This window comes from Microcaecilia unicolor, chromosome 8, assembly GCF_901765095.1.
Source record: "Microcaecilia unicolor chromosome 8, aMicUni1.1, whole genome shotgun sequence".
NCBI classification, from domain to species: Eukaryota; Metazoa; Chordata; class Amphibia; order Gymnophiona; family Siphonopidae; genus Microcaecilia; species Microcaecilia unicolor.
In genome coordinates this window covers 12,414,959-12,428,878 of record NC_044038.1, presented here as the reverse complement: position 1 = coordinate 12,428,878, position 13,920 = coordinate 12,414,959, and the positions used below count along the sequence as shown (strand labels likewise).

Here is a 13,920-nt window from a genome sequence, read left to right as displayed (position 1 = left end):
GGATTAAAAAAATGAACTATATTATTAGTAGTACTGTTCCATTATCAGTAAACTATAGGCCTAAGTTGTTTATTTACAATGCTTGTTAGGTCCATAAAATTGCATAAAATCTTTCAGTGTTGAGTGGGGAGACACGGGGAAGAAAATTAAGATTGTGGGGATGGTGAGGGTACAGGGATGGAGAATGCGGGGACGGCGAGGGGATGGATTTGCAAAGGCTGCTTGACTGCAGGTATGGGGTGGGGACGGGAAAAAATTGTTGCTTGGGGGGGAAGGGAATGGGGATAAATGTTTGTCCCTACGTCACTCTCTAGTCCTGACAGGCACTTAACTCATAGAACCATCAGCATATTCTTTAACCTGCAGCAAGGGGGCGGCAAAGAGCAGGAGCAGTCGAAGCAAAACAGTAGGTCCTGACAGCCAGACAAACTCAAAAGAGCCATCAGCTGGCGGGTAGGGGGGGATGTAAGGCTGAAGTTTCATTTAGGGCACTTAATATTCCTGCAGCGACTGAATTTGTCTTGCGACTTTGCTATCAAGTATTCACGTGCCATGAAAGGGAGAATAAACGCTTCATCAGTAACCTTCTATTTCTTAAGGAAGAATTTTGGGTTACTTTGCAAATACTACTGGATTTTTTTAGAAGCATTTGCGGTGGACAATGGAGGGTCCAGACTCATCGTACTCCTGTTTGCTGATCCACATCTGCTGGAAGGTGGACAGGGAGGCCAGGATGGAGCCTCCAATCCAGACGGAGTACTTGCGTTCAGGTGGGGCAATGATCTGCAGAATCAAAATACCAATGAGTTTACCAACGTGCACCGGTCTCCTCTCCCAAATACATTTCTTCATCAATGGCCAAGTTAATTCATTCTTGTTTAAACATAAATTCCAGTATTATGTCTCCCATCATGTGGGGAGCTGTCAGCTTGATGTCTATGGCATAAATTATTGAGGACATTTGGAGGGGCATATTCGAACGAGGTCACCCATCTATAAGGGCGCCCATCTCTAATGACGGCCCCATAAAGCGGCATACCCAACCGTATTATCGAAACAAGATGGGCGGCCATCTTTTGTTTTGATAATACGGTTGGCGCTGGCCAAATCTCAACATTTTGGCCGCCCTTAGAGATGGCCGCCATTGGTTTTTGCCAATAATGGAAACTAATGGCGGCCATCTCAAAACCGGCCAAATCCAAGCCATTTGGTCGTGGGAGGAGCCAGCATTTGTAGTGCACTGGTCCCCCTCACATGCCAGGACACCAACCGGGCACCCTAGTGGGCACTGCAGTGGACTTCACAAATTGCTCCCAGGTGTATAGCTCCCTTATCTTGGGTGCTGAGCCCCCCAAAACCCACTCCCTACAACTGTACACCACTACCATAGCCCTTAAAGGGTAACGGGGGGCACCTAGATGTGGGTACAGTGGGTTTCGGGTGGGTTTTGGAGGGCTCCCATTTACCACTACAAGCGTAACAGGTGGGGGGGGGGATGGGCCTGAGTCCACCTGCCTGAAGTGCACTGTAATACCCACTAAAAACTGCTCCAGGGATCTGCATAGTGTTGTCATGGAGCTGAGTATGACATTTGAGGCTGGCATAGAGGCTGGCAAAAAAATGTTTTTTATTTATTTTTTTTGGGTGGGAGGGGGTTGGTGACCACTGGGGGAGTAAGGGGAGGTGATCCCCGATTCCCTCCGGTGGTCATCTGGTCAGTTCAGGCACCTTTTCAAGGCTTGGTCGTGAACAAAAAGAGACCAAATAAAGCCGGCCAAATGCTTGTCAGGGCCGGCCCTCTTTTTTCCATTATCGGCCGAGGCCAGCCATCTCTTAACCGAGCCCCCGTCCCGCCTTCGGTACACTGCCGACATGCCCCCTTGAACTTTGGCCGGCCCTGCGATGGAAAGCAGTTGAAGCTGGCCAAAATCGGCTTTCGATTATACCGATTTGGTCGGCCTTAGGAGAAGGCCGGCCATCTCCCAATTTGTGTCGGAAGATGGCTGCCCTTCTCCTTTGAAAATAAGCAGGTTGATGGCCAATATAAATGATTCTACAGTAACACAAGTTATGGTTCCTCTAGATACTTCTAAACCAGGGGTTCTCAACCCAGTCTTTGAGATGCACCTAGCCAGTCAGGTTTTTAAGATACCCAAAATGAATATGCATATGAGAGTGCAAGCAAGCAAGCAAACCTATCTCATGCATATTCATTGTGGGTATTCTGAAAACCTAACTGGCTGGGTGCAACCCAAAGACTGGGTTGGGAATCTCTGCTCTAAGCCAATTGTTATATCTTAAATGACATAACCTGGCCACCAGGATAATAGAAGCAATATTAAACTTGTGAGATGCTTCCAACAAAGGGATTCCAGGAGTTCCCTCCCACTCATCACAAGGCTGACCTTGATTTTCATTGTGCTGGGTGCCAGTGCTGAGAGCTCCTTCTGCATCCTGTCTGCAATCCCTGGGTACATGGTGGTACCACCAGACAGCACAGTATTGGCATACAGGTCCTTACGGATATCGACATCACACTTCATGATGGAATTGTAGGTCATTTCATGAACTCCAGGAATCTCCATTCCTGTCAAAGGGCAATAAAAAAAAAATTCAGTCAGCTTTTGCTTCCTTTCAGTTCCAGGGTTCTCGACGATGAAATAATAGTGAACTATCAGGCATATTTTCAAAGCACTTAGCCTCCCAAAGTTCCATAGGTTTCTATGGAACTTTGGAAGGCTAAGTGCTTTGAAAATGAGCCCATATGTGTCCCACTGGCGCTCCCTGTCCTGCCGTCACCAGTGGGTTGGGGTAACTGCAGGCACACCGCTCACACAACCCTTGGTACAGTACCTATACTGATGTAATTATTACAGGTAATGTACTTATCAATCAATAATTTCAGGAGGACAGCAGATAGGGTAGATGGGAATAGACCAGGTTTAGGGTACGTGGGCGGAATTTGTATGAGGATGGGGGAATGGAGCAGGGGCAGCTGACACAAGGTTTTTGTTGCCCTAAGCGAAGCTTCAGCTGTGTGGCCCTCCCAGGAGCAGCCTAAGGCCCTTCCCCTTTAGGTGTATCATTCTTCCCTTCCCTACTCTTCATGTTATGTATCTCTCCCATCCCTTCAAGTGTCCACATTACCCCTTCCCTACCTCCCTCAATTGTCTAGCCTCTCCCCTTCCCTAATCCCCCCTTCCGAGGTGTCCTCCTTTCCTTCCCCCTGTCCAGCCTACTTCAGCCCTCGTAACGCTCGCTATCACTGTTGCTGCACCATTCAGACCTGCAACTAAACCAGAGGAAGCATGGCCAGCACGGAGCCTTGAACATTTTATTGGAAGCCACTCTGATATTATTTGATGGGCGGGGTATAAACTCCTAATAAACTTGAAACATCTGCGCATGCTCAAGGCCTACCTGCATCTTGCATCCCTCTGAACTTCCTGTTGTGAAAGGGGACAGGATTTGGCAGACTTGAGCCACACAGATGCTCAAGGCTCCACAACAGATAAGCTGTCTCTAATATAGTGATGTTGACTGCCACATCAGTTCTGCCTCTTCGCCAAAATTGTGCCACCCTAGTCAGAAACCTAGTGGTTAGATTGGCCCTAGGTGAGGAGGGGATGGATTATGGGTAGGAGTAGTTGGAGTCTGGGGCATTTGGGGGTGTGGAGGATTAGTTTTGGGGGAATGGTGATCCGGAGTGGGGAATAGTTGTGGGTAATTGTGAGGAGTAGGGGCAGTTAGGGTGGGGTTAGCTGAATAGATGAATAGTTTCTATGTAGTTGGGTTAATTGTGAGGGGTAGATTTCGGGAGAATACTTGGGAGGTATAGGGGTGAGGGTGTCAGGTGGTTTTGAGGGGTGTGGTAGCTATAGGAGTAAGTTTAGGGGGTGGGTGGTAGATGTTGGAATTTGGGGGTAGTTGGGCGAGTACTTGTAAGAGGTAGTTTTGGTTGGGTGGGGTAGTTGGAGTGATAAGGGTAGGTGTGGCGGTGGAGGATGGGGATAGGGTAGGTAGTGGGGGAATGTGGGGTGGGGTGGGTTAAGTAAGGGGTAGGTGATGATGAGGGTAAAAGTGTGGGGGGAGGGTTGGGAGGGTAGTAAATGTTGACTGGGAGAGTAGAGAACAATGGAGATACAGTTTGAAAGGGGCAGTTCTCTATCGACTATGTTTCATTCTATCTACATTTCTATGTTGCAGAAAATGGGTCTTTTCGGGGAGGGAGCTTATTCCTCTGGAACCCAAGCCTGATCTGGCCCATTTTCAAACTCCAGTGTGTCTTTTCACTGGTCTTACCCTGAGTCAAATTTGATCCCATTCTGTTACATTTTCAAAGAGTTATTTTGTCCCCAGAAATCTACTTGTGATGGGCATACCAGGTACTGAATAAACTTGGGACTTGACCTCATGTGTATAATTCTTTTCAACTACCATTGGATTGGAAAGAATTAAAAAAGACCATTCCTAGCATCTTTGCGATATAATGTACGAAAACACTTCATACAACTGGGCAAGTCACTTAATCCTCCACTGGCTCTCTGTGGGGACAGAAAATTATATACTGTACCTGAACATAACTCATCTTGAACTACTATTGAAATGGCGTGAGCTAAATCCATATTCAAACTGGACCCAGCACCAATCCCTGTGGTATTCCCCTGGTAACCTGTTTTTCATCTGTTGTTTATCACTTGGATCCTGGCCCAGTTTGGCACCCCTAAACTGTTCAGCTTGTCAATGAACCCCCATGCATGGAACAGTACCCTTATATCTGCAGTATTTCTCCCCCCCCCCCCCCCCCCCCCCCCCACCCCCCACCCCAGTCTAATTCCCTTGTCAGCTAGTCAAAGAAATTGGTCAGGTTCTATAAAATCAATCGGCTGCAAATTCTGTAATCTCTGAATACAAATTACTCTTCTGTATTGATTCACTGAAGACATGATTTTTTAGCATTCTACTTATTCAGTAACTTAGATATGAACCGGATAACTTACCAAGGAAGGATGGTTGGAAGAGGGCCTCTGGGGCCCGGAACCTCTCATTGCCAATGGTGATCACCTGACCATCAGGAAGCTCATAGCTCTTCTCCAGGGAGGAAGAGGAGGCAGCTGTGGCTATTTCCTGGTTAAAGTCCAAGGCGACGTAGCACAGTTTCTCTTTGATGTCGCGCACGATTTCCCTTTCTGCTGTGGTGGTGAAGTTGTAGCCTCTCTCAGTCAAAATCTTCATGAGGTAGTCTGTCAGGTCACGGCCAGCCAAATCCTGACGCGGGATAGCGTGGGGCAGGGCATAACCTTCGTAGATGGGCACTGTGTGGGTAACACCATCACCAGAGTCCATCACAATACCAGTGGTACGACCAGAAGCGTACAGCGACAGCACAGCCTGGATGGCAACGTACATAGCTGGAGTGCTGAAGGTCTCAAACATGATCTAAAAATGGATGGAACATAAAATACATATAGATTATGTGTGTGTAGCGGGGGGGGTGGGGGGGGTTCACCATGGTTCAAGGTTCAATTTATTTGATATTCCGCAAAATTTTCGAAAAGCCATGGTTCAAGGTTCAATTTATTTGATATTCCGCAAAATTTTCGAAAAGAAACCTATATAAGGGGAAAGGAGAGAGCAACAAGTAATACAATAAAAATACAACAGGGCATATTTAAACAAGTAACAGCACAAATTGAGATACTTACGGGTGATGGGGAGAGGAAAGGTTACAATTTGAACTAGAATAAATGACAGCCTAAGATGAAACACAAGACCAAAAAAGAAGTAGAGTCTACACAAAAAAAAATATAATGGGAACCAGGAAGCACTTTATTGCCAACATTCAATCAAGACCCGATACAGCTGTGTTTCGGCATAAGCAAAATGCCTGCATCAGGGGTCACAAGACAAACATGTCTTTCTTTACATATCAATGAGACAGCTTAAGATAAACTTTCAGTTGTGCTCTGCTGACCGTCTCAGGGTGGCTTAATGTTCCACCTCCCCTGTCTGTAGTCCAGCATCTCCTCTTCTCTTCCTTCCCACCTCAGAAAGCAGGGGCGTAGCCAGACAACCGATTTTGGGTGGGCCTAGGCAAGAAGTGGGTGGGCACCAAGTGCTCTCCCCCACCACCACCATCACCAAAAAAAATATCTCAGATGGCGGGAAAATGTTTCTTTCCGCCTTGGCAGTCTGCAGCAGGGATGCGCTGAAAACTGAGCATGCACAGGTGCCAGTATCGTGGAGAATAGCATTTTCATTACCATCAGGGGGAAGTCTTCAGCTGGCGGAACTTGAGATCCCTACCAGCTACCACTAAATGTGTGCTACTGTTGGGTGGGCCTGAGTCCTAGGTGGGTGGGCCCTGGCCCACCCAGGCCCACCTGTGGCTACGCCACTGCCTCAGAGCCCAGCATCTCTCCCCCCAACACACTTCCCCAGGTGTTCAACATCCTCTCTTCACCTCCTTAACCCCCAGGTGGCCAGCATTTCCTCCTCCCTTCCATAACTCCCTTCAGCTTCTCTACCCACCTCCCCTTGTATCCAGCAACTAAAACCTAGCATCTCCCCCTCTTCCCTTTCCCCTGGAAGTCCTGCACCACTGCCACACCTCTTTCTGGTCTGGAGCTGAGTCTGTGGAGGTGGGGGATTTTGCACAAATTCTGTGTTGCGCAGTAGCACAGGATTCCCCCAGGAATAACGGGGGGCAGTCCCGCACCCAGGCTGTGCAAAGACCCTACACTTGAATAGAAGTTGCAGCTGAAGTTACAGTTAAATCAGTGGTTTCCGAACCTATCCTGAGGGCTCCCCAGCCAGTCACGTTTTCAGAATATCCACTGCAAGCAAATCTCTCTCATGAACAGTGGCGTAGCTATGTGGGGCCACAGGGGCCTGGGAGGGCCCAAATTTCCTGTGGGCCCCTGGTTTTGCTGGCGGAGGTCCCCAACCCCCACCAGATGAAGCATTGTCCAGCGCCGGTCTCCGTTGCCATCACGTTGCCTGCCCTGCTCTGTCTTCCTCTCACACTCGGCATGCTCCTTTTAGTGAAACGGAGCATGCTCAATTTCACTACAAGGAGCGTGCAGGATGTGAGGGGAAGACAGAGCAGGGCAGGCAACATGGCGGCACCAGAGACCGGCGCTGGACAATGGTTCAGCTGGCGGGATTTGGGGACCCCCGCCAGCCAAGGTATTTGCTGCGGCAGTGGGTGGGGGGTGGCAGACCAAAATGTGCCCCCCCACCTCAGGCTCTGGCCCCTCCCACTGCGAGGTCTGGCTACGCCCCTGCTCATGAATATTCATTGCGGACATCCTGAAAACCTGACTTGGCTGGGGAGCCTCCAGGACAGGTTTGGGGATTCACCAAGTTAAACGATAATCTATTTCAGAATAATAATGTTTTCTAATTCTTCCAATAAACATTCGTTGGCATCCATTTAGTTACACAGAAAAGCCACACGTGGTTTCCTAATGCAAGCATTAAAAACTGACCCAGTGCGGTAACCAAATAGCACGCAAATAAATTGTTTGCACACAATACGCACAAACCTGAGACATCATAATGGAAACATGCGCGTGTGGGTCTGCCCTAGCGACAGCTACATTCTGCACCCAAAAAATGATATCGGCAGGGAGTTAAATGCACTTACAAATACGCCTGTGCAGGAATGCTATTCTGCCCGTACAAATTGCTGGTATTGGAAATATTGTATCGATGGACAGAATTGCGTGCACACATATTCCCTGAAATTCTGTATATATCGCCTTAATTTCTGCGTGGAAATCGAAGCAGCGTATTCTAGAACAATCGTTTATTGTATTTTACTATATCGTCAATTCTTGCCGAAGCAAATCAAAACGGTTTACACTGAGTAATCAATAAAAAATATAAAACATAAAAAAATCTTAAAAGAACTCCATTAAAATATAGGAAAGAAAACACAACTTTCATACAAGGGGCACATCACCTAACATTCATTCATTAATCTTCATACAATCAAAAGTGCATTGTCTAATCAAAAACATAAACTCCCCAAGTCCTTACGCCAAGCCCCCTCCTTGCCCATCTTCAAGTCATTGCTTAAAGCCCACCTCTTCAATGCTGCATTCGGCACCTACAGTGGGGGAAATAAGTATTTGATCCCTTGCTGATTTTGTAAGTTTGCCCACTGACAAAGACATGAGCAGCCCATAATTGAAGGGTAGGTTATTGGTAACAGTGAGAGATAGCACATCACAAATTAAATCCGGAAAATCACATTGTGGAAAGTATATGAATTTATTTGCATTCTGCAGAGGGAAATAAGTATTTAATCCCTCTGGCAAACAAGACCTAATACTTGGTGGCAAAACCCTTGTTGGCAAGCACAGCGGTCAGACGTCTTCTGTAGTTGATGATGAGGTTTGCACACATGTCAGGAGGAATTTTGGTCCACTCCTCTTTGCAGATCATCTCTAAATCATTAAGAGTTCTGGGCTGTCGCTTGGCAACTCGCATCTTCAGCTCCCTCCATAAGTTTTCAATGGGATTAAGGTCTGGTGACTGGCTAGGCCACTCCATGACCCTAATGTGCTTCTTCCTGAGCCACTCCTTTGTTGCCTTGGCTGTATGTTTTGGGTCATTGTCGTGCTGGAAGACCCAGCCACGACCCATTTTTAAGGCCCTGGCGGAGGGAAGGAGGTTGTCACTCAGAATTGTACGGTACATGGCCCCATCCATTCTCCCATTGATGCGGTGAAGTAGTCCTGTGCCCTTAGCAGAGAAACACCCCCAAAACATAACATTTCCACCTCCATGCTTGACAGTGGGGACGGTGTTCTTTGGGTCATAGGCAGCATTTCTCTTCCTCCAAACACGGCGAGTTGAGTTCATGCCGAAGAGCTCAATTTTTGTCTCATCTGACCACAGCACCTTCTCCCAATCACTCTCGGCATCATCCAGGTGTTCACTGGCAAACTTCAGACGGGCCGTCACATGTGCCTTCCGGAGCAGGGGGACCTTGCGGGCACTGCAGGATTGCAATCCGTTATGTCGTAATGTGTTACCAATGGTTTTCGTGGTGACAGTGATCCCAGCTGCCTTGAGATCATTGACAAGTTCCCCCCTTGTAGTTGTAGGCTGATTTCTAACCTTCCTCATGATCAAGGATACCCCACGAGGTGAGATTTTGCGTGGAGCCCCAGATCTTTGTCGATTGACAGTCATTTTGTACTTCTTCCATTTTCTTACTATGGCACCAACAGTTGTCTCCTTCTCACCCAGCGTCTTACTGATGGTTTTGTAGCCCATTCCAGCCTTGTGCAGGTGTATGATCTTGTCCCTGACATCCTTAGACAGCTCCTTGCTCTTGGCCATTTTGTAGAGGTTAGAGTCTGACTGATTCACTGAGTCTGTGGACAGGTGTCTTTCATACAGGTGACCATTGCCGACAGCTGTCTGTCATGCAGGTAACGAGTTGATTGGAGCATCTACCTGGTCTGTAGGGGCCAGATCTCTTACTGGTTGGTGGGGGATCAAATACTTATTTCCCTCTGCAGAATGCAAATAAATTCATATACTTTCCACAATGTGATTTTCCGGATTTAATTTGTGATGTGCTATCTCTCACTGTTACCAATAACCTACCCTTCAATTATGGGCTGCTCATGTCTTTGTCAGTGGGCAAACTTACAAAATCAGCAAGGGATCAAATACTTATTTCCCCCACTGTAACTCTTACCTTTCAGGAATTCCAGACTGCCCAATTTGACTGCCCCTATCGGTCTGACTGCCCACGCGTCTTTTAGATTGTAAGCTCTTTGAGCGGGGATTGTCCTTCTATGTTAAATTGTACAGCGCTGCGTAACCCTAGTAGCGCTTTAGAAATGTTAAGTAGTCATAGTAGTAGTAGTAATTCAGGAATGAAAGGAGAAAAAAATTGTTGCATTAGTCTGTGTTAAATGCAAGTCGAAAAAAATGAGTTTTTAGCAAGGCCCGGAAGGAAGGGTATGATTTTTTTCCAAACAAATTTGCTATGGTAGTGAATTCCGCAACGCAGGGGCGAGGAAGTAGAAAGCTGAATTTCGTGTAGACCCCCCCCCCCCCCCCCCCCCCCCCCACACACACACACACCCCTAGCTCTCGAAGGGGGAGGGTGTACCAATCTGTTATCGGTGAGTGATCTGAGAGTACGGGCCGGGATGTAAGAAATAATTACTGCGGCTAAGTAATTTGATGTCCTGTTATGGAATGCCTTATATGCCAGGGTAAAGATTTTGAATTCAGTCCTAAACTCTATCAGGACCCATTGAAGTCTCATCAGGAGAGGAGTAGCCCTGTCATATTTTGAAGCTCTGCAGAGAATATGTGCTGGTGTATTTCGGATAGTTTGTAATTGCTTCACGTTGTGATACCAGCATAGACTTATTTGGTTAACTAGCTAATCAGCGTTGTTAATTAGCATTAATTAAGATTTTCAGGTACAGCTTGCTCAGTGTGTTCTGTAACGTGGTGCGTGTAAATTCTAAGTCGTACATTTGAAAAGGGGACCTAGCCATGGGCGAGGCGTGGAGACCCTCGGCATATTCTATATACTACGTAGAGAAACCTGGGACAAGTGGCGAAAGGTAAACAAATGAAGAAAAAAGGCTGAGGGTGGGAAAATAACGTTTAAAGGCCGAGCGTGAAACCTGAAGTAGGTCAAGGAATAGGGAATCAATCCACACACCTGCGTCATCTTTTCTCTGTTTTGTTTGGGGTTCAGGGGAGCCTCTGTAAGGAGGATAGGGTGTTCCTCAGGGGCGACGCGGAGCTCATTGTAGAAGGTGTGGTGCCAGATCTTCTCCATGTCATCCCAGCTGCAGACGATGCCATGTTCAATGGGGTATTTCAGGCTCAGGATTCCCCTCTTGCTCTGAGCTTCATCACCAACATAGCTGTCTTTCTGCCCCATACCGACCATCACACCCTGCACAAGAAAAAGGATACAAAATTGTAAGTGTAGAGTGGAGGAGTGGCCTAGTGGTTAGGGTGGTGGACTTTGGTCCTGGGGAACTGAGGAACTGAGTTTGATTCCCGGCACAGGCAGCTCCTTGTGACTCTGGGCAAGTCACTTAGCCCTCCATTGCCCCATGTAATCCGCATTGAGCTTGTCATGAGTGGGAAAGCGCAGGGTACAAATGTAACAAAAATAAAATAGATACTATTGGAGATTCTACATGGAATGTTGCTACTATTGGAGATTCTATTCCACTAGAAACATTCCATGTAGAAGGCTGCGCAGGCTTCTGTTTCTGTGAGTCTGATGTCCTGCACGTATGTGCAGGACGTTAGACTCACAGAAGCAGAAGCCTGCGCAGCCACATTGGTGATCTGCAAGGGCCAACTTCTACATGCAATATTGCTAGTGGAATAGCAACATTCCATGTAGAATCTCAAATAGTAGCAACAGTGGAGGAGTGGCCTAGTGGTTAGGATGGCGGACTTTGGTCCTGGGGAACTGAGGAACTGAGTTTGATTCCCGGCACAGGCAGCTCCTTGTGACTCTGGGCAAGTCACTTAACCCTCCATTGCCCCATGTAAGCCCGCATTGAGCCTGCCATGAGTGGGAAAGCGCAGGGTACAAATGTAACAAAAATAAAATAGATACTACTGGAGATTCTACATGGAATGTTGCTACTATTGGAGATTCTACATGGAATGTTGCTAGTGGAATAGCAACATTCCATGTAGAATCTCAAATAGTAGCAAGCAACAGTGGAGGAGTGGCCTAGTGGTTAGGGTGGTGGACTTTGGTCCTGGGGAACTGGGTTCGATTCCCACTTCAGGCACAGGCAGCTCCTTGTGACTCTGGGCAAGTCACTTAACCCTCCATTGCCCCATGTAAGCCGCATTGAGCCTGCCATGAGTGGGAAAGCGCAGGGTACAAATGTAACAAAAATAAAATGATTAAGGGGTTAGAATGACTCTCATGAGAAAAGGCTAAAGAGATTTGGGCTCTTCAGCTTGGAGAAGAGACGACCGAAGAAGGGATGGGGTAGGAACAAGGCCTACAGAATCCTGATTGGAGTGGAATGGGTAAATACAAATTGATTGCTTACCCTTTCAAAAAGTACAAAGACTAGGGGACGGCCATGAACATATTTTAACACATTTAAAACAAATAGGAGAAAATATTTTTTCACTCAATATATGGTTAAGCTCTCAAACTTGTTGTCGGAGCAAGCGGTAAAAGCAGGTAGTATATCTGGGTTAAAAAGTGGTTTGGACAAATTCCTGGAGGAAAAGTTCACAAATTGTTAAGGTACAGCCAGGGAAAAAGCGCTCCTTATCCCTGGGTGTAAGTAATATGGAATCTTATACTTTTTGGGATTCTGCCAGGTACTTGTGACCTGGATTGGCCACTGTTGGAAGAATACTGGGCTACTACTGATGGACCTTTGACCCAACCAAGTAGGACAACTTATACGAACTGAAGTTGGAAAAAGCAGGAGCTCAGTGTTAGAGGGAATAATAAGCATTGACACGCAAAACTGAATCCCAGAAGAGACAGCAGAAAAGCAAGATGGAAGATAAAACAGCACCACAGGAGATGTTGACATGGAACTTTCTGCCATTATCTCAATTACTGTAGAGTTAAAACTACTGACAAATATATGCAAATGTTATCTGTGTTTTTGAAAGAGTCAATTTGGGGAGTCTCTTTCCCTGTGTATAAAACACCACACACACCTGATGTCTTGGGCGTCCAATGATGGAAGGGAAGACGGCGCGAGGAGCATCATCTCCAGCAAATCCGGCCTTGCACATTCCAGAGCCGTTGTCAACAACCAGGGCGGCAATGTCATCCTCCATTGTGACCTGAAACACTGCACAGAACACAAATCTCTCTTTACTCACCACCAGAATGAAAACTGGATTTCATATTTAACCCCGTGGTATAAGGGGACCAGGTGCTTCCATTTTGGGATAGGTCTTAGACTAGAATGCATATTCCTTTAAGTGTGACATGGTAGCCGTGTTAGTCCACTTTTAAAGGTAATCAATAGAAATAAAACTGAGAAAAAAATAAGATGATACCTTTTTTTATTGGACTAACTTAATACATTTTTGATTAGCTTTCAAAAGTAACCCTTCTTCATCAGATCAGAAATAAGCAAATGTTGATAAATAACTGCTTTGATGCACACACAATTTATAGAATTAGGGCAGTTGGGTGTGCAACTTAATTGGTTAATGAACTCCTAATTGGCTATAATTGCTACTACTACTACTACTATTTAGCATTTCTATAGCGCTACAAGGCATACGCAGCGCTGCACAAACATAGAACAAAGACAGTCCCTGCTCAAAGAGCTTACAATCTAATAGACAAAAAATAAATAAAGTAAGCAAATCAAATCAATTAATGTGAACGGGAAGGAAGAGAGGAGGGTAGGTGGAGGCGAGTGGTTACAAGTGGTTACGAGTCAAAAGCAATGTTAAAGAGGTGGGCTTTCAGTCTAGATTTAAAGGTGGCCAAGGATGGGGCAAGACGTAGGGGCTCAGGAAGTTTATAATTGGTGTCAATTGGTGCTAATTAGCACAAACTAGTATTTATGCATATGGCTGCCCTTAGTCAATCTTCATAGTATGCAACTGCAAAGGGGGCGTGGACCTGGGAGGGGCATAGGCAGGTCAGGGATGTGGACCTGGGAGGGGCATGGGCGGGTCATGAGTGTGGACCTGGGAGGGGCATGGGCGGGTCATGGGTGTGGACCTGGGAGGGGCATGGGCAGGTCAGGGATGTGGACCTGGGAGGGGCATGGGTGGGTCAGGGGCGTGAACCTGGGAGGGGCATAGGCAGGTCAGAGATGTGAACCTGCCCCTACTTGACATTTTGTCCTTTAGATTGTAAGCTCCTTTGAGCAGGGACTGTCCTTCTTTGTTAAACTGTACAGCACT

The 13,920-nt window shown here is 46.7% G+C and overlaps 1 protein-coding gene across 1 annotated transcript; it reads right to left on the bottom strand.

Annotated features, from left to right (window-relative positions):
* Window positions 1-639: 639 nt before the first annotated feature.
* LOC115476975 (actin, cytoplasmic 1-like) lies at window positions 640-12,840 on the bottom strand. The gene is made up of 5 exons (XM_030213586.1): window positions 12,709-12,840; window positions 10,706-10,945; window positions 5,001-5,439; window positions 2,406-2,587; window positions 640-783 (listed from the first exon to the last, which is right to left on the bottom strand). Exons 1-5 carry the CDS (start codon window positions 12,829-12,831, stop codon window positions 640-642), a joined length of 1,128 nt encoding a protein of 375 aa, XP_030069446.1. The 5' UTR covers window positions 12,832-12,840.
* Window positions 12,841-13,920: the final 1,080 nt, after the last annotated feature.

Excerpts from the sequence above, each read along its gene's own strand:
- LOC115476975 (XM_030213586.1), bottom strand. The coding sequence starts at position 12,831 with ATGGAGGATGACATTGCCGCCCTGGTTGTTGACAACGGCTCTGGAATG. Across the intron at positions 5,440-10,705 it reads ACAGAGAAAAGATGACGCAG|ATCATGTTTGAGACCTTCAG; the intron begins GTGTGTGGATTG and ends ATCCATTTTTAG. Across the intron at positions 2,588-5,000 it reads CTTCCAACCATCCTTCCTTG|GAATGGAGATTCCTGGAGTT; the intron begins GTAAGTTATCCG and ends GCCCTTTGACAG.